This window comes from Phacochoerus africanus, chromosome 2 (genome assembly GCF_016906955.1).
Source record: "Phacochoerus africanus isolate WHEZ1 chromosome 2, ROS_Pafr_v1, whole genome shotgun sequence".
NCBI lineage: Eukaryota > Metazoa > Chordata > Mammalia > Artiodactyla > Suidae > Phacochoerus > Phacochoerus africanus.
The window spans coordinates 241,770,853-241,796,229 of NC_062545.1; the positions used below are offsets into that span (position 1 = coordinate 241,770,853).

Here is a 25,377-nt window from a genome sequence, read left to right on the forward strand (position 1 = left end):
GGTGCAGCAAATTAAGGATTCCACATTTTTACTGCTGTGGCTTAGGTTGCTGCTGTGGTTCAGGTTTGATCCCTAGTACCTGGAACTTCCACATGCCACAGGGATGGCCAAAAAGAAAAAAAAATAAAATAAAAATTTAAAAAAAGAAAGGTTCTGTCGCCACCCAAGTTGGATCTTTGACATAAAACTTCTTAGAGCCTATGGAATTACTGCACATTTGTATTAGGGCTCCCCAGACAGAACATGCCCTTGGACTATGGATGGCACCTTTTATTTTTTGGACAGAGGTCCTTAACGGTGGACTTGGATGGGTGAAAATTGTACCTTTTTTTTGGCTTTTTTTTTTTTTTTTTGGCTTTTTAGGGCTGCACCCATGGCATGTGGAAATTCTCAGGCCAGGGATCAAATCGTAGCCACAGCTGCCAGCCTAAGCCACAGCCACTGCAACATGGGATCCAAGCCACATCTGCAATCTACACCACAGCTCACAGCAATATTAAGCCCACTCAGCAGGGCCAGGGATCGAACTGGCATCCTCATGGATAGTAGTCAGGTTCATAACCGCTGAGCCACAATGGGAACTCCACCATTTCTTTTGATTATGAATGTAGGTAACAAACCACAGTAGTTTTAGCAGTGTGTCACAAAAAGAAATTACAGATTTTTTTCACACCACATTACAGTTATTGCAGATACCTTAAAATATCATTCAAGATGATATATTTGATTTGCTACAGCAGTTTTTAGATCCACCAATGGATCTTGTTATTTAATGAATCTATAAATAAGCACATATATTTACTGTATCACAGGTTTTTTTTGTTTGTATATTGTTTGTATAGGGCCACACCAGCAGCATATGGAAATTCCCAGGCTAGGAGTTGAATCAGAGCTGCAGCTGCCAGCCTATGCCACAACCACAGCCACAGCAACAGCAGATCCAAGCTGAATCTGCGACCTATACTGCAGCTTGTGGCAATGCTTAATCCTTAATCCAGTGAGTGAGACCAGGGACTGAGTTCGCATCCTCATGGATACTAGTCAGGTTCTTAACTTGCTGAGCCACAAGGGGAAGTCCTATATCACAGCTTTTAATTTTGGTAACTATCTTAATAAGCACAAATGCTTTGTACTTATGTATTTAATTTTATGTTTTTAAAATACTTAGTCTATGAAGGGATCTAGAGGTTCATCAGAAAGCCAAAGAGATTCATGGCATAAAAAAGCTTTAAATCACTGTCTCAAGGCCTAGGATTCTGCAAAAGCAGCAGAAATGCTGCTACAGGAAAGATGCAAAGCCTAAGATTAGTGCGTCAAAAGATTAAACACTACCATAGTCTTGGATATCTATTTTCAAATCTCTTTCCAAAAGTTACATCATATTTATGCTGCCAAAGAAGTACATGCATGTCCTTGTTTTACCATCCAGTATTGAGTAATTTCATTATCTTTCGTTTATGTATATCATTAATAATTTTTATTTCCTTATGTTTCTCTGCTTTGCACTAGAATCAGCACTAGAAGTCACCTCAAAAAGTTATATAACGGGAGTTCCCATCGTGGCGCAGTGGTTAACGAATCCGACTAGGAACCATGAGGTTGCGGGTTCGGTCCCTGCCCTTGCTCAGTGGGTTGACGATCCGGCGTTGCCGTGAGCTGTGGTGTAGGTTGCAGACGCGGCTCGGATCCCGCGTTGCTGTGGCTCTGGCGTAGGCCGGTGGCTACAGCTCCGATTGGACCCCTAGCCTGGGAACCTCCATACGCTGCAGGAGCGGCCCAAGAAATAGCAACAACAACAACAACAACAAAAAGACAAAAAAAAAAGTTATATAGCCCCAGTTCTTCCCATATAATATATGAATGTACCTAATTATGCCTCTTTTTTGCTAGATCCATAAAAAGAGGAAAATAATCATAGCCCCAATCCTTCCCAACAGCCACTCCCTCTTAAAGTCTCTTTTATTACCTGGAGCATGGTTTTCTTCTTGATGAGAATCAGGTGTCTGATGGTGCATCAAGTGAGACTGGTTTTTTCCTAGATCCATCTTGCTGTAACACCTTCCTGCTATTTGGTCTGACTTCCACAAGAAGCCTTTTTTAAAATATCAAAAGTAACTCACAGTTAAAAACACACACACAAATTCACTTGTCACTTGACTTCCCGCCTAAAAGCTTTATCTAGCTGGACCACAGCTGCTGGCTACTTCTATTTTCTTTATCATACTGCACAGGTCAGAGCAGGGGGCACAGCTGGTGCTGTGTCCCATCCTTCAGCGTGGTGGCTAGTTATACAGGGAGTCCCATGGCCACAGGCTGGTATGTCACAGACGCTGGTACATCAGTTATTTGACTCTGTCTGTTAAGAAGTGCCCGAGTCTGATGTTTCTTTTCAAATACAGAGGTGGCAGAATAAAGGAAGAATACCAAATGTAGCACCTGACCAGCTCAATGTCCTTGAATAAGTCACTTCCTTTTTTTTTGTGACTCTCTTTCCTCATTTGTAAAGTGGGTGGTTAATTCCTGACCTGCCCACTTCACAAAGTTCTTGTGAATGTGACAATTACAAAGATGTGAAATTAAGCTTGTTTTCCTGCATGTGGTATTTTTTTCACCTTAGTCTTATGCAAAGTAATGGAAAGTCTTGCTGTGAGACTTAGATAATAAAGAACTAAATTAGGAATTCAAAGCAAATTTGAACCCTTTTCTGCTCACCTGATCATTCACAAGTAACTCAGGATAACTAATGGAATCCGTTATGACTTACCCAAGGAAGGTCAAAAAGCATTTCTTAATGAAAATATCAGCACGTTATGTCACAAAAATCAAACTGAAATCAAAGAAATCTCCTATCTCCAATCTGTCACCCCATTTGTGAAGGTGAGGAGGCACTGGGGACTAGGATTGTTCACTTTAGGAAGGAACGCTGATCACCTCCTGATACGGCCAACCAGTCTGTGAGATGCAGGCTTAACAATGTGTTTGGAGTCAAATATTAAATTGAAGAGGGTTTGAATTCCAGTGTTGCCACATTCTCTAATTCAGTCACCTTAGGCAAGCTGGATAGTCTTGGATCACGAGGTAATTGGGATGACTGAATCAAATAATGCATGCAAAGCATTTTATATGTGCTTAGCATATTCAACCTGCTTAATAAGTGTTAGCTGCTATCAGTTATAATAAAAAGAGTGACAAGATTTTCTTAAGTCACAGTTTAAATGCACTAAAGAAACACAGAGGAGTTCCTGCTGTGGCTCAGCAGGTTAAGAACCCAACAGCAGGATGTGGGTTCAATCCCTGGGCTCAATCAGTGGGGTAAGGATCTGGTGTTGCCCCAAAGCTGTGATGTAAGCCAACAGCTACAGCTCTGACTTGACCCCTAACCCAGGAACTTCCATGTGCTGCAGGTATGGCCATAAAAAGAAAAGAAAAAAGAAACTCAGAGAAAATCTGAAGGGAATCCTTTATAAAGAGAAATCTTTATAATGTGAATAGATGCCTCCTACTTCCGTAGATTCTTATGGCATTAGCATTGGAAGGGACTCCTAACCCATCCAGTCCCTCCCCGTATTTTAATACAGAGAAACTGAGAACCAAGGAGGGGAGGGATTTACCTGCCCCAAATCTTCTTACTTATTCCTGCAGCTCATCTTACTGATGGATCATCATCTTTTTTTTTTTTTTTTTAATTTTATGGCCACACCATGGCATATGGAAGTTCCTGGGCCAGGGATTGAATCCGAGCCACAGTTGCGACTTATACCAAAGCTGTGGCAATGCTGGATCCTTTAACCACTGCACCAGGGAGGTGATGAACACTGTGCCTCCAGAGCAACTAGAGCTGCTGCAGTCAGATTCTTTTTTTTTTTAGGGCAACACCCTCGGCATACGGAGGTTCCCAGACTAGGGGTTGAATCAGAGCTGTAGTCACAGCAACGTTGGATCTGAGCTGTGTCTTCAACCTCCGCCACAGCTCACAGCAATGCTGGACCCTCAACCCACTGAGCGAGGCCAGGGACTGAACCCACGTCCACAGATGGACCTTGGGTATGAATCAGGTTTGTTACCGCTGAGCCACGATGGGAACTCCTGCAGTCAGATTCTTAACCCACTGCACCAATGCAGGAATTCCCAAGATGGGACATCTTTTTATGCTTGATTTTACCTGGTTATGAAAATGAATGTGAATGTATAAGAGAGGCAAGCTTTTCAAACACATTGAAAATTATTGAGACACATAATAAACACATCACCAAAAGCTTAATGTGGTATTTAATTACTGGATCCTAAGCTCTAAGTTTTAAGTTTCTTGGTCTCCCAGTCTCTCTCATAAGTAAACACTATCTAAAAATTCAGTTAGGAGTTCCCCTCGTGTCGCAGCAGAAACGAATCCGACTAAGAACCATGAGGTTGAGGGTTCGATCCCTGGTCTCGCTCAGTGGATTAAGGATCTGGCATTGCCATGAGCTGTAGTGTAGCTCACAGACGCAGCTCAGATCTGGCATTGCTATGGCTGTGGTGTAGGGTAGCAGCTGCAGCTCCGATTAGACCCTTAGCCTGGGAACCTCCATATGCCACAGGTGTGCCCCCCCCAAAAAAAACATAAATAAATAAATAAAAATTCAGATAACCTCAGGGAGTCCCTATTCAAAGAAGTCCTATAAGGGATGAAAGGTGTAATTTGTAATTTATCTCATGATAACTTTTGGATTTTCAGAATAAGTTTTTTTTAAAAAAATCAAATATAAATTATAGCTGCTTTGAAAATTATAAAGTAAGATTGGGAAAAAAAGATAATTATAAAACAGGAGTGTTTTATCATCTAAACCAGTATTTTAAATACTAGTTCCTTGTGTTTGTACAGTTTGAAAATAAACTTTGGTTACCAAAGGGGACAGGTGGAGGGTAGGGATGGACTTGGGATTTGGGATTGGCATGTTCACACTGTGGTCTATGGAATGACTGGCCAGCAGGGACCTACTGTACAGCACAGGAAACTCTACCCAATATCCTATGATAACCTATATGGGCAAAGAATCTGAAAGAGAATGGATGTGTGTACATGTATAACTGAATTAATTTGAATTACGTTGTTGTACAGCAGAAATTATCACAAGCTTGTGCATCAACTACTTCAGTAGAATTTTAAAAAGAAATTAAAAAATAAAATTTTAAGGAGTTCCCATTGCAGCCCAGCAGAAACGAATCCAACTAGTATCCATGAGGATGCAGGTTCGATCCCTGGCCTCACTTAGTGGGTTAAGGATCCAGAGTTGCCACAAGCTGTGGCACTATAGGTCACAGATGCGGCTCAGATCTGGTGTTGCTGTGACATAGGCCAGCAGCTGCAGCTCCAATTTGACCCCTAGCCCTAGAACATCCATATGGTGCAGGTGAGGCTCTAAAAAATAAAAAAATAAAATAGAACTTTAAAAATGGAAAACAGGGAGTTCCCGTCATGGCTCAGTGGTTAACGAATCCGACTAGGAGCCACGGGGTTTCGATTTCGATCCCTGGCCTTGCTCAGTGGGTTAAGGATCTGGTGTTGCCGTGAGCCGTGGTGTAGGTTGCAGACTCGGCTCAGATCCCGTGTTGCTGTGACTGTGGTGCAGGCTGGCGGCTACAGCTTTGACTGGACCCCTAGCCTGGGAACCTCCATGTGCTGGAACAGCCCAAGAAATGGCACAAAAAAAAAAAAAAATGGAACACAGGAAAAAAAAACAAACAAGAGGAATAAATATATAAAATTACTTTTTTTTTTTTGTCTTTTTGCCTTTCCTAGGGCCGCTCCCACGGCATATGGAGATTCCCAGGCTAGGGGTCTAATCCAAGCTGTAGCCACTGGCCCACACCACAGCTCACAGCAACGCCAGATCCTTAACTCACTGAGCGAGGCCAGGGATCAAACCCGCAATCTCATGGTTCCTAGTCGGATTCATTAACCACTGAGCCACAACAGGAACTCCTAAAATTACACTTTTTATCTGCAAAAAAAAAATACTATTCCCTTTGAGATGTTTTCATTCTTCCTGATTAGGTTGTTTCTTATGATAATTAAGATAACTTTTTGGCATACTTCTGGGGTACCCTACAGAAGATGCAAAACTACTCCTTAAACACAATTACCCGTAAAGCTTTTAACACCCAGTTCAACAATTCAGCAAGCCTTACTGAATGCCTGCTCTGTGCCATGTACTGAGTGAGGCTGTCAAACTACAAAGGTGAACAGATGTTACCCCTGAGTTCTGTGTACTATAGGCTCATAGGGATATGTATGCATATTTTTATTGGAGGGAAATAATATTTAGATCCTTTACACCCTGTCGCATCCTTCCTAAGTCGATTCCACCTCTGCGTCATGTTCTGATATCTAAGAGCAGAATGTGGAGGGACGACACAAGGGTGGGATCTCAAGTTAACAGTAATTAGGGAGCAATATTGGGTGGAGGGGGCCTGTGGAGGGAGTTTGGAGCAAAATAGATTGGAAGCCAGGCAAGGTGTCTCTGGTGTGATAAGCAAGCCACAGCAGGAACTTGTCTGGGACAAAAATAGCCACACAGTAAGTTCACAAGCCATAGTTCATTGTCCTTTCCCTCGGAAGTCAAGTCTAGAGTCATTACCAGAATGTGACGTGTTAGGCATTAAAGGTTGGATATTTTTAACAAAAGATGCCTTGTTCTAGAGTTCTTTATATATACATGAAACCTCTCTCTCAAACCCTTGGAGGGTGGTTACCACTCCCGATTCACATTTCTATCCCCACAGTATAATCTAGTAGGAGGCTCAGCCCAGAGTAGTCCCCATAAACACCCTCACTCCCATTTGCAGGGCCAGCCTCATGGGCGTGCGGCCTGTGAAAATATGTTACACACACAGAGCTGCTGATGCTGCTGTGACTTAATAATGGCAATACCAGCAAGAGCTCTGCTCCAGAGCTCTTTCTACTGTCATTCCCTAGCACTGACCTATGTGCCAGAGATACAGCAGTTAAAAGATAAAAAGTCTCTGCCCTTACAAAGCCTACATTCTATAAACAATAAGCATATAAATAAAAGATGGATCAGATAGTCTGATGAAAGCTTTGAAGGAAAGTGAGCAGGGAATGATAGGATAAGGAATGAGGAGGGAAAAGTTGATGGCGATTCCTATATTAAACAGAGTGAGAGTGGAGAAGACCTGAAGGAGGTGAGGGGCCAGCCCAGGGCCACCTGGAAGGGCATTCTAGGCAGACAGGCACTGACAAATGGCCTGAAGTGAGGGGGTGTGGGGGCATGGGTTATTGCTATTGTTGGGATTTCTACTCTGAATGAGATGGATAGTCTTGGGATGGGTTTGAACAGAGGGGTGATGCCATCTGACTTACATTTCTAAAGGATTATTCTGTCAGTTCCCTGGGGGCCTAGAAGTTAATGACTGGGTATTGTTACTACTGTGGCTTGGGTTTGATCCTTTGCCGGAAAACTGCATGCCGCAGGCAAGGCAAAAAAAAAAAAAAAAAGATTAATCTGTCTCTTCTGTAAAGAACGGACCATGAGGGAATTCCTGCTGTGGCTCAGGGGGTTAGGAACCCAACTTAGTCTCTGTGAGAATATGGATTTGATCCCTGGCCTCACTCAGTGAGTTAAGGATCCAGTGTCGCTGAAAGCTGCAGCAAAGATCAGACATACGGCTCAGATCTGATATTGCTGTGGCTGTGGTGTTGGCTGGCAGCTGCTAATTGGATCTGATTAGACCCCTAGCCTGGGAACCTCCATACGCCACGGGAGCAGCCCAAGAAATGGCAAAAAGACAAAAAAAAAAAAAAGAGTCAAAGACTATGACAAGGGTTTTGGTCTGAGAGGCAGAAAGGACGGAGTTACCATTAATGGACGAGGAAGACTGGGAGGAGCAGGCTTGCAGGAGATGGACAGGAGTTTAGTTCGAGGCATTCTAATACATTAGGGAGAAAAGGGCAAAGCAGCAGCCAGTGAGGCAGAGAATAACCAGAAAAGTTATAGCGTTTTGGAAGCCGAGTAGAAAAAAGGGTTTCAAGGAAGAGAGTGATCAACTGCGTCAAATTTTGCCAATAGGTTCGGTAGAGGAAAGATTGAGAATTGTCCTAACAATGTATTTCCTAACAATTTACTTAATTATGGACTGGAGCCCAGAAAGTTTAGGTGGCTTGGCCAAGTGCACTCAGGCAGGACCAGCTGCAGAATTTTCAGGGCCCAGTCCAAAATGAAAATGCAGAGTTCTTCCTTCAAAAACTATTAATAATTTCAAGACGGCTAGAGCAGACTAGCCAACACTGGACCTACCTTCACAAGTGTTTCCCTAAATCTTCGCAGCAAACTTATAAAACAGTTTTCAGATCAAGACACTGGTGCTCAGAGTATAGAATGATTTTACTAGGGTCCTAGAGCTAGACTAGTCATTTGAGCCTGAAACCTGAGCCTGCAGCCTCCAAGTCTGGCCTTCTTCCTACAAGACTAAACTAGATATTGAAGGAGAGAAGTGCTTTCTTGCCTCCTGACCCATCTGGAGCAGGTTTAAGGATTTTGTTCTGAGGGGTTTTTTGGGGGTTTTTTTTTTGTTTGTTTTTTTGAGGGTTTTTTTTTGTTTTTTTTTTGTTTGTTTGTTTGTTTGTTTGTTTTAGGTTTAAGTATTGATGTCTTGTTCATGCATTTCAGAGCCCTGGTTGAACTGGGCAGATGTGAGAGGGAAGGAAGCACATTGCTAAGAACTTCTGCCCTGGGGCTCTTTATGGCCAGGGTGAAAAGGGAGCACTGGATACTATTTAGTTAGAAACATAATCTGACAAAAGTGCCCCGAAGCTAATGTAGTTTTAAGCTATATGGAGAGAATTATAGAAACGAGGGCAATCAGAGTCCTGCTACACTTTGGATTTTCATCCCATATATGGAATGTTATACTGTGAAGACCGCGTGGGTGAGAACTAAAAATGTGTGTGAAATAGAGCAAGGGATTTGGGGCTCTACCATTTCCTGGGTATGCAGTTTGGGGGGAAATTGCTTGATTCTTTCTGATACTCAGTTTCTTCTCTTGTAAAACAGAGAAAAAGTAATACCTCATTGGGATTCTGTGAGAATAAAAGGGCTCATGAGAGCTTTTTATAAAATGGAAAGCACTGTGCAGAACCACATGCCATAAACTTGGGCAGTGTTAATAGTATTATTAGAGTGTTCTAAGGATGCACCTGGGCATTTTCCTTGAGTGAATTTGTGTGGAAACATCAAGAGAGGGAAGATATCATACATTCATTTTCCTTAGTGTTCTTTCCTTGCTAAAATACTTTTTCAAATTTCAATACTTAAATTCTTTTCTTTGTTTTATATATTTTTTAATTTATTTATTTATTTTCCCACTGTACAGCTTGGGGGCCAAGATATACTTACATGTATACATTTTTTTCCACCCTTTGTTCTGTTACAATATAAGTATCTAGACATGGTTCTCAATGCTCCTCAGCAGGATCTCATTGTAAATCCATTCCAAGTTGTAGCCAATAACCCCAAGCTTCCGATCCCTCCCACTCCCTCCCTCTCCCCCCAGCGGCCACAAGTCCTCCCTCTCCAGGTCCATGATTTTCTTTTCTGTGGAAATGTTCATTCTTTTCAAACACCAGGCCAACCTTTGTTTTCCTTAATGGAGAAGGAAAGTTTCTGGTTTCCCTCTCTCTCACAGTCTGTTGATGCATGATAAATACATCTGTCTCTGCTAAAATAGATGATACTGTGCACCTACAGATAGCACAGTCTGTGAGTTTAGAATGGCTGAAACCTGACTTTTGATCTAGGTTGCTCCAAAGTCCCTCCCTCCACCAACACTGCTTTCCATTTCTTAAAGTGTAGTCAATAAGCATCTCTGGATAAATATTGGTGCGTGGTCATTTATCTGGGAAAGGACAAGTGTGCTCCCACCTTGAGCCTCCATCACATCCCTGTCCTCACTCTGCTGAATTTCCGGAGCTAACAGTGTACCCTCAAGTCTCTTGCCTCCTTCTCCTCACGTCACTTCTTCCCTTCGCATTTGCAATCTCTTCCACACATGGTTCTCTCCTACGTCATCAATGATTTCCAAATGGCCAGATTATGTGTTCCCTTCTCAGTTCTCTCTCTCTCTCTGACCTCACTGTGGCTCACAATTCCTCTGAGCACTTGCATTGCTCTGTTCTTGGCTTCTGTGGCCATATGTTAACCCCTCTCTCCTCCCTCATCCTCCTCCACACACTTCTCTTTCACTCCTCTAGCTGTGGGAGGTACTTTCCAGAGATGACTCTGAGCCTTTTCTCTCTCACTCTTCTTAGACAGTCAATCCAACTGTATACCGTTAGCTATCACCTCTATATAGATATCTTCTAAACAATGACCTGAGTTCTCAGATCACATTTTCAAGTGTCTCTTGAGTATCATTCCTAACCTGAATGTCCCACTGTACCTTCTACTTAACATAGCAAAAAGAAAGCAGGAGTTCCCAGGTGGCACAGCAGGTTAAAGATGTGGCACAGGTTCGACTCCTGGCCCAGGAACTTCCACATGCCAGGAGCGCAGCACCCCCCCCAAAAAAAAAACAAATGTATCTTTTCCCCTAAAACCAATCTCCCTTGTGCTTTATTTCTACCATTCTTAACTATTCTACTATGGAAGAAAAGCACTGTGGTCCTGGCCAACCAGTTGTAAACCTTCACAATTGTCTCTAAGACACTGCCTCCTCACTTTGGTTCTCGCGTCCAGTGGGACACAGTTCTATGAGTTCATTCTTCCCAGTGTCCCACATGCTCATTCCCTCTCTTCTTTCCCATATCCATACAAGAAGAGGACTAGTTCTTATTGTAAGTACTGGTGAAGATTTCTAAGTGGTTTATTTGCTTCCATGTCCCCCCAACTTCCCCAGAATGTCCTGCACAAACAACCAGAACATTCCCATATAACTGGCTCTGAACTGGTCACTACTCTGTTTAGACTCCTGTAAAGTCCCAGTATTGCTTGTCAAATAAAGACCAGATTTCTCAACCTAGCATTGAAAGCCAACTTCCCAATCTTCTCTCCCATGACTTTCCTGAAAATCCCCAGGGTTCCAACTGAATAGTGTCACTTGCCCTCCCTGTTTGGTCTTGATTCTTTCTAACGCCCACAGTACCTTGATTCACACGTCCTGGCTGCTGAGTGCTCTTCCCTTGCATTTGCCCACCCAGACGGTGAGTGCCTTCATCACAAAGCCTTTGATGACACTGACGATGATGATGACGATGATAATGTCAGCCACTCTACAGACACATACTAGGTACCTGACATGTCACAAACATTATCTCCTTTAGTTCTTCTAACTAATATCATCCCCACTTCACTGATAAGGAAATCAGGGTTTAACGAAGTTAGGTTACATCCCAAGGTCACATAAGCTCAGGAATGCTATAGTTAGGGCTCAAAACCAAAGCAGTCTGACTATAAAGTTCACAAATTAATCATTCTTTTCTACTACCTTTTTTTACATAGAGATAATCTCTCCTTTCTGAGCTGTAATGACACTTGATCTGGGCCTCTCGTATAGTAAACACCACATATTTTGTATTTTACTGTGTACATGTACATAGCTTTCCCATAATAGTCACTCAGCAAACATCTCTTGAACACGTATTTCTTGCCAGCCCCTTGACTAAGAATTGGAGATGTAAAGAAGAATCAAACAGGAGTCCTTTCCTCCAAGGAACTCAGTCTAATTGAGGGTGAGAGATAATTCAAGTAAACCTGAATTTAGAATATAATGCAATGGATAATTTTTAATGTCAGTATTTCCAAATGTTCTGAGAGTAGAGGTGGAGTGCTTAATTCTGCTGCCATAGAAGAGGAAAGATAAAGATATTACATTAGGTATTCTTTGGCTGTAATCCTCTTTATTCATAACTGCCTTGGGATGATTCTGCATTGGCCAACAAGTAGAGTTGGGAAAATGACGAGGCTGTATATGTGCATAAGAGTGTCATGTGTTTTTTCACTTTACAATAGTGTTAAGCTTTTCCACTTTTATTAATTTCACAGAAATAATAATAATAGCCAATATTTACTGAATATCTGCTTACCGTACTCCCGACACTCTTCTAAGCACTTTATGGAATTCATTTAGTCTTTATAAGATCTTTTAAGGGAAGTACTACTGACACCCTCTTTTGTAGATGAAGAAACTGAAGCACGGACATTGAACCTGTGCCCTAAGTCACACACCTAGTAAGTGGCAAAGCTAGGTGGTTTGGATCTAGAAGGCCATATGCTTAACCACTTGCTCTCTTGTCTCTCAATTTTACTTCTTTCATATTTAATAAGGCAACAACATATTTTCTTTTTATTTCTTCTTTCCTTCCTTCCTTTCTTTCTGTCTTTCTTTTTTTTAGGGCCACACCGGTGGCATATGAAGGTTCCCAGGCTAGGGGTCTAATCGGAGCTACAGCTGCTGCCCTATGCCACAGCCACAGCAATGCCAGATCCAAGCCACGTCTGCAATCAACACCACAGCTCACCGCAATGCCAGATTCTTAACCCACTGATCGAGGCCAGGGATCAAACCCAAAACCTCATGGTTCCTAATCAGATTCCTTTCCACTGCACCACGATGGGAACTCCCCTTTCTGTAGTTCTTTAATTTTATTTTTTTATGGCCATACCCGAGATATATGGAAGTTCCCCAGGTTAGGGGTCAAACTGGGGCTGCCACTGCAGGCCTGTGCAAGAGCCACAGCAACAATGGATCCAAGCTGCACCTGTGACCTATGCTGCAGTTTCCAGCAACGCCAGATCCTTAACCCACTGAGAGGCCAAGGATCGCACCTGCATACTCACGGACACTGTGTCAGGTTTTTAACCTGCTGAGCCACAGCAGGAACTACTCCTCTATTTTCTTTTTCAATCCTTTCTTTCTTTCTTCCCCTTTTCCTTCTCCCTCATGCTCGCCTTCTTTCTGCAATGTGCTGACTATCTACTCTGTGCCCCAAAGTATGTAGGGTGCTGGGGATACAAAGGCAAGTATGAAAAACAGCATGCATAGAAAATTAAGGGAACACAGAAAGGGGACCTCTAACCAAGATGGGAGACAAGGTCAAAGAAGTCTTCCTGGAGTTCCCATTGAGGCTCAGCAGAAACAAATTTGACTAGTATCCATGAGGATGCAGGTTCAATCCCTGGCCTTGCTCAGTGGTTAAGAGTCCAGTGTCCTGGAGTTCCCGTTGTGGCTCAGTGATTAGCGAATCCAACTAGGAACCATGAGGTTGCGGGTTAGGTCCCTGCCCTTGCTCAGTGGGTTAAGGATCTGGCGTTGCTGTGAGCTGTGGTGTAGGTTGCAGACTTGGCTCAGATCCCGAGTCGCTGTGGCTGTGGCTGTGGCATAGGCTGGTGACTACAGCTCCAATTCAACCCCTAGCCTGGGAACCTCCATATGCTGCAGGAGCAGCCCAAGAAAAGGCAAAAAGACAAAAAAAAAAAAAGAATCCAGTGTCCCCATGAGCTGTGGTGTAGGTTCCAGACCCACCTCGGATCCCATGTTGTTGTGGCTGTGGCGTAGGCGGAAGACTACAGCTCCGATTCCACCCCTAGCCTGGGAACCTGCATATATGCCACGAGAGTGGCCCTAAAAAGACAAAAAAAAAAAAAAAAGGCAGTCTTTCTGGTGATCTTGGGCTTAGTTTTGAGGGTGAATAGGAATTCACTCCTATGACACAACCAGACTCAGAGGAACAAACACAGGCTGCAGAATCAGATCTAAGTTCATTCAAATGAGGTTCTGTGTGGCTGAGATCTTCCAGGCTCAATTCCCTCGTATTTGGAATGGGTATTACAACATCTACCTTTCATGACTACTGAGAATTAGGAATTATGACTTTTGGAAAGCATCTGGCAACATTAGACCTTAATGGTTTGGTTGCCATTATGGTTGTTCATAATCTCAACAACCATAAGTGAAATAGAACCACTAAATAATAAAGGTAACCAAGGCATGAAACTTATTTTATAGATATGGAAATGGAGATCCAGAGAGGATCCAATGTCACACAGGAATGGTGGCAAGTGGAACTGGAATCCAGATCGTCTGAGGGTTCTACCATTTTCCCTTCATCTGCCTGCTATTTCAAATTCTCCTGTCTACAAGTCAATCTACCTCATCCCCTGGCTTAATGAAAATTTCCCATTATTGCATTTCATTCCCATGATTTTTGCCATATTCTTGTAATAACATTTTCTGTCTATTGTTTAATGTTTTTCCTCAAACTTATTTTTACTAAACATATTTACAATGGAAATTTTATATCACCATTATAAATGAAAAGCCAACAATGTCACCTGTGAAATCACAAGTTTGTGGTATTACAAATACAATTCTTCTAAGGCACATTAAAATAAATACTGAACTATTAAGATAAAAGATGTTTTGTCTGAAATTATCTGCATTGCCCCAGGTGGAATAAATGCATATTACCTATTGGGAAATGCTGGCTTTTGGATTAATCCAGTGAACTCTTTTCATTTTGCAGAACTTTTAGATCATGTCCGAATTGTCCTAAAACCAAACTTCCATTTGCAGTGACTGATTTATAATTCAAAAGGGTCAGGGCAAAAGACCCAAATCATTCCCTTGCCTGCCGCCGACCCACTGTTACTCATATCGGCTACTCTCCACAGGGTCTCTAGTTGAGCACTAGCCCCTCCTATGTTTGCTCTTTCCTCACCCCTTGGAGTTTTAACTACTCTGAATATTCCTAGAATATGTGCTAGAATCTAACATGATGCTTTGGTCTTATTTGTTTGGAAACCTCACTCCTTGCTTCTAGCAGATTCTATCCCCTGGACTTGACGTTTAGAGTTAGAATAACATAGATGAATCCCTGCCTGAGAGGAAACACTGCTGGTGAACTGTGACCTTCCAAATAGTTCAGCCCCAGTGCTTGCCAGGGGCCTGGCACAAGGTATACATTCAAGTCAACAGTTGTCACCTGAACCAGTTAAGGCAGAGGTGACTCTGGCTAGAACTTCTGCCACCAGGTGGCCATAAATGGCAATTGCACCATTCTCACTTAACTAGGTCTTGAGCTTTGGCTCTAGGATGCTTCCTGGGAGGCAGCCTGCCTCGCTCCCTAATTCTCTGACACTTTCTGTTTCCCTTCCTGCAAGTCCTCCTCTGGGTGAGTTAGCATCAGGGATGTCTGCATATCAAACATTCAGCTACTTGATATTCTGTCACAATCTGTTCAACAAGTGTTGGGCTTTTTGTGTTTGGGTGGGTGTGTGTGTGTGTGTGTGTGTGGCAGTGGCTAGTGACACTTTGGTTTTATTTTTAGCCAGGTTGGAGAGGGAGGAGAAGGAGTTACTTCAGCAGGCAGAAAATGCATTGCCAGGTCTTTCCTCCCTGGCATTCTCCTAAGCGGCTGTGAGCACCTTTAACAGATGGAGCTCAGGATGTGATCAGATCTGATTTTATCAGCATATATTCTGGGTAAGTTCACTGTGAGGATGAAGACTTCCTTTGTGCTTCTTTATGTTCTGTATTGCCACCCTTTATTGTTAGTACTCTCATCTCATTTTAAGGAAGCTAGCCTTGCTCAGCCATGATAGACACCCGTGGGGGAATCATGTAGCAAAGCCTGATGTTCCAGTGGAAGAAAAGAAGGTGAAAGTCTGGCCTAGCTCTTTGTAATGCGCCTTCTCCTCTCCATCAGCTGTCAGCTGTAAGCACATCTTACTTGTTTTTTTTTTTTTTTTTGGCTGCACCCATGGCACACAGAAGTCCCCAGGCCAGGGAATGAACCCGAGCCATAGCAGTAACCATAGCAGTGGCAATGGTAGATCTTTAACCCACTGATCCACCAGGGAACTCCAAGCACATCCTATTCTTAAGTGCCAGAACGGCCTTGGTAATCAAGAGGGAAATAACAAACCCAGACAGAAGAGCCATCTTCAGAGATTGCCAGCAACCCCAGAATTACCCATAATTCTTCTATCTGATGGGCTTGGTCTTTTTGATGAAAATCAAATAGGATATTACACATTATAACCATAGCTTTTACTATTAAAATTGGATATACTATACTTCACTTTTTGGGAAACACTAAGAGGAGTGTTATCACCCTGAAGCATGTGTGGTACAGCAGATAAAGACTGGACTCTTGGATCAGAAGATAAGTAGGGTATCTATTTCCACAGAGCTGCTATTAACTTCTGTTTTTGCCCAGTGCAGATGAGTGTACAACAATTTGTTCTCATGTAAGGAGACTAGACAGAATTACCCAGCAGAATTTAAACAACTTGGTCCATCCAACCAAGACATACTTTCTAGAAAATTCTATACCTCCTCTGACCTATGGAAAACTCCATTTCTATATCCTGCCACCAAATAGCACCCACATGGTTTCAGTCATCTCTCCAAGAAGGAATGAGGAGAAGAACCCTCACTAATCCAGTCAATTTAATTCCCCTTTAATGGGAATGAAATAAAGATCTCAATAATACATGATTCTGCTTTCTAGTCTTATATAGAAATTACGCCTTTAGCTCTAAATCCTAGATAGCTCTGACTAAGGGGGTGAAAAACTGATCAAGTAATAGAGTTGCTGTGCAGTAGGGAGCAGAAGTGGAAAGAATAGATTGGTGATCAGGTGGTACAATAAGTAATGGGCTTGAGACTTTTTAGTAGGTCTGGCAGGGATGCTTGACTGGGCAGGAGAGCTATTTGTTTTGGAAATTACTTGCAAACTGCTAACTGTACCTTATGGAGTTATGAGAACCGGGGACACAGTAACGCTACATTTCACAGAATTTCATAGCTGGAAGAAATCTTTAATGTCATCTAGTCAAATCTCCCAAGAGATTTCTGAAAGCCCTGTATGGACTCAATTTACTAGAAATAGAATATACTTCTGATTTCAAAAATTTTGTTAAAGAAAACCCCACAGAGATTTTTTTTTAAAGTAACCATTATCATTCTGATTATTACTTCACAACCTTGGGAAAGTTACTTCATTTATGTAAGCCTTTGCTCAAAACATGACCTTGGGCAAGTCACTTCACTTCTCTGGATATAAGTGTCCTTATCTACAAACACCAACCCCTGCTCTGTGTTGCCTGCCCCTCGGGTGGATAACGGGCTCAAGAAGATGACAGTAGTGGAAGTGTCCTGGTAACTGTAAGGAATGGTGTAGTTTTTAAAACATAAGGAGTGTTGCTACCAGCTCCTACATTCCCTTGCCAGCGACCCCTCATGCCAAGTAAGACGGCAATGTTTCTATTAAGGTTTCTCCCCATTGCCTGTAGTTCTCCCCCATAGAGTTACCCACAGATGGGTCCCTACAAGAACATTCTCCAAGGGCTCCTGTGTCTTCTCACGAAAGACAAGGAATGGGCCTGTGCCCGTCGCAGTGTCTGCGAGGGAACGAGCTACACACACACAGGGAGGCTTTCAGTGGGAACAGCTGCAGTCTCTTGCTTGTCCCACATCCTCAACTACCAGCGCCACTTGTCCATGGGCCTCTAGCAGCTATCAGCGTGGTGAACCTAAGGAGCACAGCAGCAGAAAACCACACAGAGGAAGGACCCTCATAGTCTTAGGTTTCAGCCACAGCAGAACCTCATAATGGCACAGATTGTTGTTCATTCTAACGGGCATTTACGAAGTGTCTGTTATGAGTCAGGTCCTGCCCTTGCCACCGAGGGTAAGAGATGAGTCAGATGTGCTGTCTGCTCTCGAGACCTCACAGTTTAGTGAGAGAAACAGACTCATGAGTGTCATATACTGGATGTGTTATGACCAAAGGCCACACAGTGTTTGGGCACAGCTGATGGATGGCTTAAGTCTGTCTGGGGGCTCAGGGTGGGCTTCTCAGAGGAGATGAGATTTCAGTGTTACCTTAACAGGGGTTTAGAAATTCCCTGAGGTGGAAAATGGTGGTGGGGGAGCTTGGAGTATACAAATGAGCATATAAAGGCACAGAGAGGAGTTCCCGTCATGGCTCAGTGGTTAACGAATCCAACTAGGAACCATGAGGTTGCAGGTTCGATCCCTGGCCCTGCTCAGTAGGTTAAGGATCTGGTGTTGCCGTGAGCTGTGGTGTAGGTTGCAGACGCGGCTCAGATCCCATGTTGCTGTAGCTCTGGTGTAGGCCGGTGGCTACAGCTCCGATTCGACCCCTAGCCTGGGCACCTCCATATGCCGAAGATGCAGCCCTAGAAAAGGCAAAAAGACAAAAATAAATAAATAAAGGCACAGAGATGTGACGGGGCACCTTGGATCTGGGCACAGTAACAGGGGGCCTGACCTGTGTGCTACACATCAGGGAATGGAAAGACCTGAAACCAGAGAGGTAGCTGGGGGCCAAGGAGCAGGCCTTTATGATGTCAAGGGGGAGCCACTGAGGGGCTCAGGGAGGAGAATGTCATGGTCAGGTAATGTTCTTAGACAATTTAGGTGACAGTATGGGGGCTGGGTGAGAAAGGAGAGAGAAGATAAATTCACCAAGGCATTAAAGGAAAGGACAGATTCTAGAGAGATTTAAAAGGTAGAAGTGAAAGGTCCTTATGAGAAATTGTAAGAGCTCCGGCACAGGAAATTAAAAGAGAAAGAAGGCAGACTGAAAATCTAGTGAGGGCCCCAGGTAAAATGACAAGATATCTTGCATCAAGCAAATCACACCTTGGCTTCTATTTGTCAACTGCCTGGCCAAGATGGCCTTTGTAATGTTTGGGGACAGGAGGTCAAAATCTTTTAAGACAAATAATTTTTTCCAGCTAACAGATTTGGCTGGCTAGGCCAGTGTGCCCCTCCTGCCCCAAGTGTCTTAGCCCCAAAGCTAACTGTTTTGTCGAGGTAGATGCCTCCCCCAGATAGAGAAAGGTCACATGTTGGTAAAGGATTGACAAACAGCTGCGACAAGATCTATCTAGATTCATGCGTTACCACGAAGAAATGCCTATCTCGGAACGCTCAGCTGCCTGTAGCATATGATCACAGACCACACATGTGGCAAATTCCCAGAAGAATTGATATTTGAGCTGGGTCTTGAAGGAAAGCAAAGGAAAAACAAGTACACTAAAATGATAACCTTCCTGGTTTGGCCCTTTTTAGAAGTACACCTAGAATGTTCTAGAGCAGAACTGTCTAGTGGAACTTTCTGCAATGATGAAAATGTTTTTCAGTTCGATCCAATACGGTAGCCATTAGTCACGTGGCTACTGAACACTCTAAATGTGGCGAATGTGACTGAGGAACTGATTTTTTAATTTAATTTTTATGAATTTGAAGGTAAATAGCCACCTGTAAGCTAGTGGCTACCATGTTGGACAGCACAGCTCTGAAGCCCACTTAGCAAACTTAGATTCTGTTTCTTGGGCTCTTTTTTTTTTTTTTTTTTTTTCTGGCCATGCCTGCAGCATATGGACGTTCCCAGGCTAGGGGTCAAATTGCAGCTGCAGCTGCTGGCCTATGCCAGAGCACACGGCAACGCCGGATTCTCTCGAGCTCTTTGTTTCACTCCATACCTGTTTCTGTTCTCTTCATCCTAGTCCCTCCAGTTTGTTGTACTAATTGTCTTCTAGCTTCTAACATTGGTCCTATTTACTGGCTGTTGACTTCCTCTTTCATCCCAGCAGAAGCCTGGACTATCTTCTGTCTGGCTCTTACCTTTATACCTCCCCAGCCTGTGCTACCGTGTGGACCTAGAGAAAGTAGCTTCGGAGCACCTGTCCTGTCATGTTGGGCCCTTCACCAGGCCTTATCCACTCCCTCCCTTCTTTTTCACTCTTTCGTTTCCAGCTCACTTTAACCAGTCAGTTAGCAACCTAGAACATTCAAAGGTGGAACAGTTGGGATGGACGGTGTGTACTGGATGGGGAAGGAGGGCTATAGCCAGTTGAATGAATACTTTGATTTGAGGTCTCTGGAAGTAGGTGAAGGGCTCCATCCTGAGGGCTTTTCTGTCAGACTTTTTTTTTTTGTCTTTTTAGGGTTGCACCCCCAGTATATGGAAGTTCCCAGGCTAGGGTTCAAATCAGAGCTATAGCTGCCAGCCTACGCCACAGCCACAGCCACACCAGATCCGAGGCTCGTCTGCCACCTACGCCACAGCTCACGGCAATGCCGGATCCTTAACCCACTGAGCGAGGCCAGGGATCAAAACCATGTCCTCATGGCTACCAGTTGGATCTGTTATACAGATTTATATACAGAGAGCAATATTGATAGATGGACTACATTTGTGGATGGAAAGGATAGATTCAGGATGCCAAAAAAAAGGCTCTTGCTCGTCTAAAGCATGGGGCCAAATTTAACAGGATGGAATGTAATGATGACAAATCTCAGATCCTGTTTTGAGGTCTCAATGTTAATTTCCTAAGTACCAGTATATGGCTTAGAAGATTTGGGGGGTTTAGATAATTAAGAATCAGTGATGAATAACAAGAAAGGCAGTATACTCTTGGACAGCAGTAATGGAATTGTATCCAACAAGGGAGAGCACATCCAAAAGAGACCTGCTCATTCCCACCCTGACCAGACCACACCTGGATCACGTTTCAGGTGCTAAGCAACTCACCATTTTTTTTTTTTTTAAAGGGGGAACATTGACAAGCTGAGTGACCACAGTGGTAAACGGACAGGTAACCCATCATGAAAGGACCTGGGACAATTGAGCCTTACAAGAGCAGCCCATGGGGACAAGGTCACTGTCCTTAATGTCTGAAGGCTCAACACAGAGCAGACATGCTCAACGTGGCTCCAGAGGGCAAAGCAAAAACGAACAAGTGAAAACTCAAGCAGATTTCTGCTCAGTTATGAAGAAAATATTTCCAGTGGTCAGAACTATGATGTGGGACAGTTTAATGTGTAGAGGCAGAGTTTGGTAGAGATCCTGGAGAAATGATGTTAAACACGTCCCAAAGCCAGTTTGTTCAAATACCGATTGTCTCTGCAGTGATGGATAGCTAATGCAAAATGCAGAGTCCCTATACATGCTGACCCCGCCTAGCTTCCAGGTTCTATATTAGGTGTCACTCCTCTCATTCTAGCTCAGCATTCTTGTCAAATAACCTTGGCTCCTGGTATGCGGGAAACAGGTTTTGAGCACAGAACCTCCAGCACCAAGCAGAATGGCAACATAATTTTAGCTCCTGAGCAAAATGGGTCTCACAATAGCGCCGGTACAGTGCGCACATTACCATCTGAATATGCTGTATAACAAGCGTGCTAATTATTCTGAGAAGAACACTTGAAGGATAACATAAGCTGTGATCATTAGAGGAGAAAGGGGCTGGTAATTTATGACATGGCTGTTGCTTGATATTCAAAAGTACCTGATGGCTCTCATCACAGGTAAAAGGTAATTACTGTGATTATACAATATCATGACAGTGACAGGAAGCGATCAGAATTTTATTGGAAATCAGTCTGTGTTATAGTGGGGTTTTTTTTTTTGCCACATTCAAATATATTACTAATAAAAATGTAGAGTTCCTGTTGTGGCTCAGTGATAACAAACCCGACTAGTATCCATGAGGATGTGGGTTCAATCCCTGGCCTCGCTCAGTGAGTTAAGGATCCAGTGTTGCCATGAGCTGTGGTGTAGGGAGGTCACAGACTTGGCTCGGATCTGGCGTGGCTGTGGCTGTGGCTGTGGCTGTGGCCAGCAGCTGCAGCTCTAATTCAACCCCTAGCCTGGGAACTTCCATATGCCATAGGTGTGGTCCTAAAAAAAAAGTGTCCTCATTTGGTTGGTTGGTTCCTTTCACAGTTTGGCTATGAATACACTGCTGTGTTACTAAGCTCAGCTTTGCAGGAAACAGCTGAGTTTTCACAGGAGATGAGAAGCTGAGGTGAGGAGGCCTCAGGTTGGACGTGGGAACACGACAGTCACCTACCTTGCACTGGAAGAAAAGCTGTAATGGGGAGCTGGCTGGGATGGCCTAGGCCGGCAGCTCTCCAAGGCTGATCTGCAGACCTCTGAGGGATCCTGATATTCTTTCAGGGGGCCCAGAAGATCAAAATTATTTTCATAATAACATTAAGATGCTTTTGGCTTTTTCACAGGACTGAAAGCCTTCATGTCATATGACTCACCTTATATAAAATGTCCAAAACAGGCAACTCTATAGAGACAGGAAGCAAAAAAGGTATTTGCGAGGGACGAGGGGAGGTCAGAAGGGGTTGTGACTACTTAATGAGTATGGAGTTTCTTCAGGGTGATGGAAATGATCCTGAACTAGGTAGAGGTGGTGGCTGCACAATTAAATGCCACTGAATTGTGTACTTTAAAATTGTTAAAATTATGAACTTTATGTTATATAAATTTTACCACCATAAAAAAACTAAGACAAAAAAAAGTAAAAGTTGGAGTTCCCGTCATGGCCCAGTGGTTAACGAACCCGACAAGGAACCATGAGGTTTCGGGTTCGATCCCTGGCCTCGCTCAGTGGGTTAAAGGTCCGGCATTGCTGTGAGCTGTGGTGTAGGTTGCTGACGCGGCTGGATCCCACGTTGCTGTGGCTCTGGTGTAGGCCAGCAGCTGTAGCTCCAATTAGACTCCCAGCCTAGGAACCTCCACATGCCACAGGTGCGGCCCTAAAAAGACAAAAAGACAAAAAAAAAAAAAGTAAAAGTAGCACATTATATACCACATGAGAGGTTCTTCCTATCAGAATATTAAAGGTGCTTGAGGGGTTTCTAATCCTAGAAGTTCTCCTCTTTGCCAGGTCTTGCATTTCTACAACTCTGAAAGTATGAAATACTTCCTTTATTCTAACATGCTGGGCCCTTTAAAACCACTTCTTTGGATTTGCCTTACACCAGTCTCTACATGAAATATCCTGTCAAGCTGGAAAGCTACTACTTGTTTTTTGGAGTCCATCTAAAATGGCATTCTGTCGATGAAATCTTCCTGGGCCTCCACCCCTAACCCCAACCCAGGAAAATTTTGTCCCTTTCCCTAGTCCAGGTTCTTACAGTGCTTTGATCATATTCCTTATACGGTTTTCTTGATATAAGACCTTGTCACATTGTATCAGTTACAATATATCACTGTTTGTCTCTCCTAAAGGGAGTATTTTCTTCTTACCCCTAAAGGTCAGTAGACACACACACACACATACACACACACACCCCTCGAAATGTGCTAATTAATAACTTTACGTTAAGTACTTTTTAAAAGGCTTCACAAACATTGAATCATTTCATCCTTATTACCTTATATATATTTTATAGACGGTTAAACTGAGGAAAGGAAAACTTTAGCGCATGCAGAGATGTTAGAGGGCTCAGCTAGAGATGTTAAAACAGCAAAACCATGTGACGGCATCTGGCATCAAACTTGGAACATGGCTGGTGCTCAGTAAATGCCTGCTTCGTGTGACCAAAAAAAAAAAAAAATGGCTAATAATATTAGGTCAATGAAAGAGATCCATTCTTATGACCTGTTAAATGCTTCCATATCTTTTTCTGACCTCACAGAGTGTTAGAGCGGGGAGAGACCTTGGTGATCTCGTCATGCAAGGTGGAGATGGGGCAGGGGCGCTCCAAAGTGATCCTGAAGAAGATATATGGTCCTGGAGCTTAAGAGGAGAGATCCGGACTAGGGAAAGTCATCTCCCAGAAGTGAGAGAGTGCATCAGATCATACAGAGACAAAGGGTCGCTGAGGATGTTTATTAGTCAGCAGCTGGGAAACCCTCTATCCAGAAGAAAGGCCAGAGGAAGGCAAGAGACCTAGGACATGGGAGAGTCCCAGAGCAATGCACGATGCACCAGGGCATGCATTATCCACAGGAGATACACAGAGCATCAGCTCAAAGAGCACCTCAAGGATTCTCACAAAAACCAGCTGCAGTGTCTTGCCCCATCCCACCCTGACGCAGCTCCCCAGAGGCAACTACTGCCAATACTTTTAGCTATTTCTTCTGATGTTTTCCTTCATATTTATGAATACATGCTTCTACATCTTGGTTTTTCCACTTTAGACATTATCTGTTGACTTTCTTCCTTTTTTTTCTTTCTTTCTTTTTTTTTTTTTTTTTTTTTTTGGCTGCACCGGAAGCATGAGGAAGTTCCTGGGCCAGGGATCCAACATATGCCACAGCAGCAACCAGAGCCACAGCAGTGACAATGCCAGATCCTTAACCCACTTGAGCCACTCGGCTTCCTATTACTAGAAGATTAGGCTTTAGCTCACCACCACCCCTCTAAAAGCCAAGGGGCACTAACAACTGGAAACCAAGTGACCCATCTCACAGGGAGGCAGCTGCTATTCAGCAGGTTATTGCCAAGAAAAGCAGCTCCACGTTCACAGAATGTGTCAAAGTACGTTCGCGTGTAAGTAATTAAAACACAACTGGAAAATGACTTAAGAACAAAGCTCACACTAACATTCCAGAGTAATTCAAGCTTCAGGGTGGGTTTGATTCAGCAAAACACCAGTGTCATCAAAGCTGACCTTGATGTGAGGTGGCTGCGGAGAAGTCCCAGAGCTCCTCACCCATGTTGAGACAGATAAAGGTCACTTCTAGAAGCCTCTTTCTCAGGAGTCCCTAACAAATATCTGTTAGTCTGGATTGGGTCTTACGCCTGCAGTAGAAACTATGGGGCTCTCCCTAGATCCCCTCTTCAAGGGGAACACATCCACTCCTCAGCTGCTGGGAATATTCTTGCTCTCAACCTCAAGGCCACTCCCCCCAGTGTTTTACACACGCACACACTTTATCCCCCCTACCCCACCCCCAGAGTACAGCCTGAGGTCCGTGACTGGCTGATGCGGGCATGTAAACGTCTGGACCCCTTCAACTGGGGACAGCTGTGAAGGGCCAGCCCATTCTGGAGTTCCTGGTGGGGGCAGCTAAGGCTTTGGTTGTAACGTGGCACCTATTTTGCTAGTCAGCTTCTTTCCACGCTGACCCTGCCTTCTTCACACCCCCATAGGTGTATGTCCTGAGAACACTCTCAGTACACCTACTGCATGCAACTCTCCATCTCAGATTCTGTCTCCAAGGAACTCAATCTTAAGATGGGTGCTTGTTTCTGAATCAGTATAGGTGACAAAAGATAAGACTATGATGGCAAATTAGGACTAGTTTGCAAGCCCTGTTCTAGAACAAGGGCTGGCGTCAGCCTCTTCCAACACATAGAGGCTCAGCCAGGGAGGATAGGGAATGGAACAAAATTTTGAATTGTTAATTTTAAAAAAGGGGGGAAGAATCATATTAGGGAGGCAGCTGTAAAGATCTTTTGATCTTTCCAGAGAAGCTAGAAACAGTTTATGTAATAAAAGGAAAAAACTCACAATGTTTTAATGTCAAAAACTAATTGAGATTTTTAAAACACTATAAAAGAGTTCCCTGGTGACTCAGCAGGTTAAGGATCTGGCATTATC

The 25,377-nt window shown here is 43.5% G+C and overlaps 1 protein-coding gene across 1 annotated transcript in view; it reads right to left on the bottom strand.

Moving 5' to 3' along the window:
* Window positions 1-25,377, bottom strand: part of HEMGN (hemogen) — a 41,660-nt gene that overhangs the window by 11,665 nt on the left and 4,618 nt on the right. Inside the window, exon 3 of the mRNA XM_047768008.1 lies at window positions 1,967-2,092. Within this exon, the coding sequence (XP_047623964.1) occupies window positions 1,967-2,045 (79 nt within the window). The 5' untranslated portion in view covers window positions 2,046-2,092. The remainder of the gene's footprint in view (window positions 1-1,966; window positions 2,093-25,377) is intronic.